General features: G+C 42.6%; 1 protein-coding gene across 1 annotated transcript; it reads right to left on the reverse strand.

Annotated features, from left to right (window-relative positions):
• Positions 1 to 1,004: 1,004 nt before the first annotated feature.
• LOC120412899 (protein G12-like) lies at positions 1,005 to 1,812 on the reverse strand. Its single transcript, XM_039573531.2, has 2 exons — positions 1,228 to 1,812; positions 1,005 to 1,164 (listed from the first exon to the last, which is right to left on the reverse strand). The coding sequence occupies exons 1-2, from the start codon at positions 1,753 to 1,755 to the stop codon at positions 1,060 to 1,062; spliced, it is 633 nt and encodes a 210-aa protein (XP_039429465.1). The 5' UTR covers positions 1,756 to 1,812; the 3' UTR covers positions 1,005 to 1,059.
• Between the last annotated feature and the right edge of the window lie 803 nt (positions 1,813 to 2,615).

A 2,615-nucleotide genomic window follows, 5' to 3' on the forward strand; every position in this document is an offset into this window, starting at 1 on the left:
TTTGAAAAAATAGTGATTTTTGGGAAAAATCGAAGTTTTATGCAAAAACAAGTTTGACATTATTTTTTAATGCAAAATTGAATTTGCAATCGAAAAGTACTCTACAGATTTATTTTGATAAAAAGCTCCGTTTTCAAGATATAGCCACCGCAAGTTTGATTTTAGCGAAATATTTGCAGTTTTTCAATTTTTAAAAATAGTGACCATGAGTGAACACGTTGTTTTGGTGAGATTCAGAAAACTTCAATTTTCGTGTTTTTTTTTTTTCTTAAAGCGGCTCTATCTCAGCAACCCGAGGTCCAATCTTCAATGTCTCTTTGACAATTTTATAGCAAATTTTCTGAACTTTTAAAAAAAAATATTTTTAGAAATGGTCACTCAAATGGTCGCAACCAAATTTCATCATTATCTCAAAAAATAAGAAATTTCATGTGGGACTTTTATGCGAACATCCGGCCAGCACAGTTAGTGTCCTTCCTCACCGGACCTGAGGACAGCATCTTTGTGTTGGCATCGTCGTCGGCTTCACCGTAGTGCATCTACGTTGAAAGTGAACCATCGTGGAATATGATAGATAAAGGCCAACATAATCTATTCATCGCTTGGCTTAGCCCGACTTGGCTTGGCGGGCAGTAGTCAATCTTTGAATGGACTTCCCCGGGACGACATACATGGGACGCATCGGTGCACTTTCATGTTACGAACCCGGGCACCTATGGGGAATATTGTGAAGTTCTAGAAAACAGAGAGCAGGCCCTTTGTCTTGACTCTGGGGACGACGATGAACACAGATATGAAACAGGCAATGTTTGGGACGAGATTCAGCCAATGATGTTTAATCAATTTCTACATAATATTACAACAACATTTAATCAGTGGCTTTGACGTGGTTGGTATTTGCTTTGGGAGTTTACAAGAAAGCATTTTCAGATAGCGTTGTGAACCATGCCTATGGTCAGATAATGTTAGCTGAATCTCATACCTTTACCGTAACGATACGTCAGTTGGTATTATTTTATGTGTTTATTCATCTATTCATTTGATTCATTTGACACCGGCTTAGTATCCCCATCCGAAGAATCCCTTGATCAGCTCCAAAAACTTGTCCACATCAACGCCATGCTCTCGCAGCTTGTTGAACAGCGACTGCAGCTCAGCGGAGTTCTATAAACAAAACAGTTGAAATATTAAACATAAAATATTCATCAACAAGAAGGCAAAACTCACATTGAAAAACTCCACCAGCTTCTGGAAGTCGGTGCTCTGCAGCTTCTCGAAGAACGCCTTGAACTCGACGCTGGTTTGCAGCTTGTGGTTGAACAGCTCCAGCAGTTCCTTCTTCGGCAGCACCGCCAGCACGTCGTCGATCAGGTCGTTCAGGCCACGCCCGCTGGCCGCTTCCTTCATGGCTTCCGATGGCTTAACCGGGCTCAGCCCGATCAGGTCGGCCAGATCGTTGAAGAACCCGTACGCATCGACGCCGGCCTCCTGCAGGTAGTCCAGGATGTCGCGGATTTCACGCTGGGCAAACACCTGGTCCCAAACGGCGGCAAACTCGGGCCCCGTGATGTACGCCACCGTCAGCTGGACGTCCTTGTCGGTGAGGAAGTACCGGACGGCGATGTCGATGATCTTGTCGACCGGCAGCAGCTCAACGAACTCGTTCAGGTCATCCTGCAGGGCACGACCAGCTGCTGGAGATGAGGACACGGTGGCCACCACGAGGGCCAGACCCACAATCGATAGCAGTTTCATCCTGGAGTTGGGATTGTTGATTTGATGACGATTGAGAGTAGTGTGATTGATGGTGACTTCTGGAGGGCTCAATTTATAGCTGACCAATTTCCAAGCTTGAATCCAGGTGGTCACTTGAACTCGAGTGGGCTATCGTCTCCAAGTAGGTAAACCGTTTGTTTGTCGTGTTGCAAAGTTCAACGGAGTGCACTTGAAGGCATACTTGAGTGGAATTAGATCCAGGTTGGAGAGTAACAATTGGAGGTAAGAATGTTTGTTTGAGCAGCTCTATACTGAATTTATGTTGTTGTTAACCAAATTATTTTTGGGAAAAGTGCGTTCACTTAGTTTTTGGTTTTGAAAAAAATGCTTTGTTATGTTACGACCCTCTTACGTTTAATGTACACAGAAAAAAAACCGATGGTAAAATCGCATGCAAAAGCATGCACATCACCTTCGTCAAAATAAACACTTAATATTACACACAGCATGTACAATTTTTGCAAACATAAAAAAAGTTGCATCCGAGGGGATTCAAATCCAGCACCAACAGTAAGGGCTGGCGCCTTAGCCCACTCGGCCATCAGACCGATGAAAATCTGAAACGATAAACGCATATATGAGCTAGACATTTCGGTCAAGTAGGTTTCCCATACTGATGGGCTACATATTTCAGGGTGTAAAATCACATAAAATTGCATAAGATAATGCAATATTTATTTCACACCAAGGCCTTTTACACGCAGCTGGATTAGGGTAGGGTAGTCATCAATGAGACACTTTTGATTTTTAGCTTTCAACGATTTTTGTATTTTTTTCATCAGCATGTTTTAATGAGCTTTTTGTTGCATTTTCTTTCTTTTAATGTGTTCTAACATTGA

The sequence above is a fragment of the Culex pipiens genome, chromosome 3, assembly GCF_016801865.2.
Source record: "Culex pipiens pallens isolate TS chromosome 3, TS_CPP_V2, whole genome shotgun sequence".
Classification (NCBI taxonomy): Eukaryota; Metazoa; Arthropoda; class Insecta; order Diptera; family Culicidae; genus Culex; species Culex pipiens.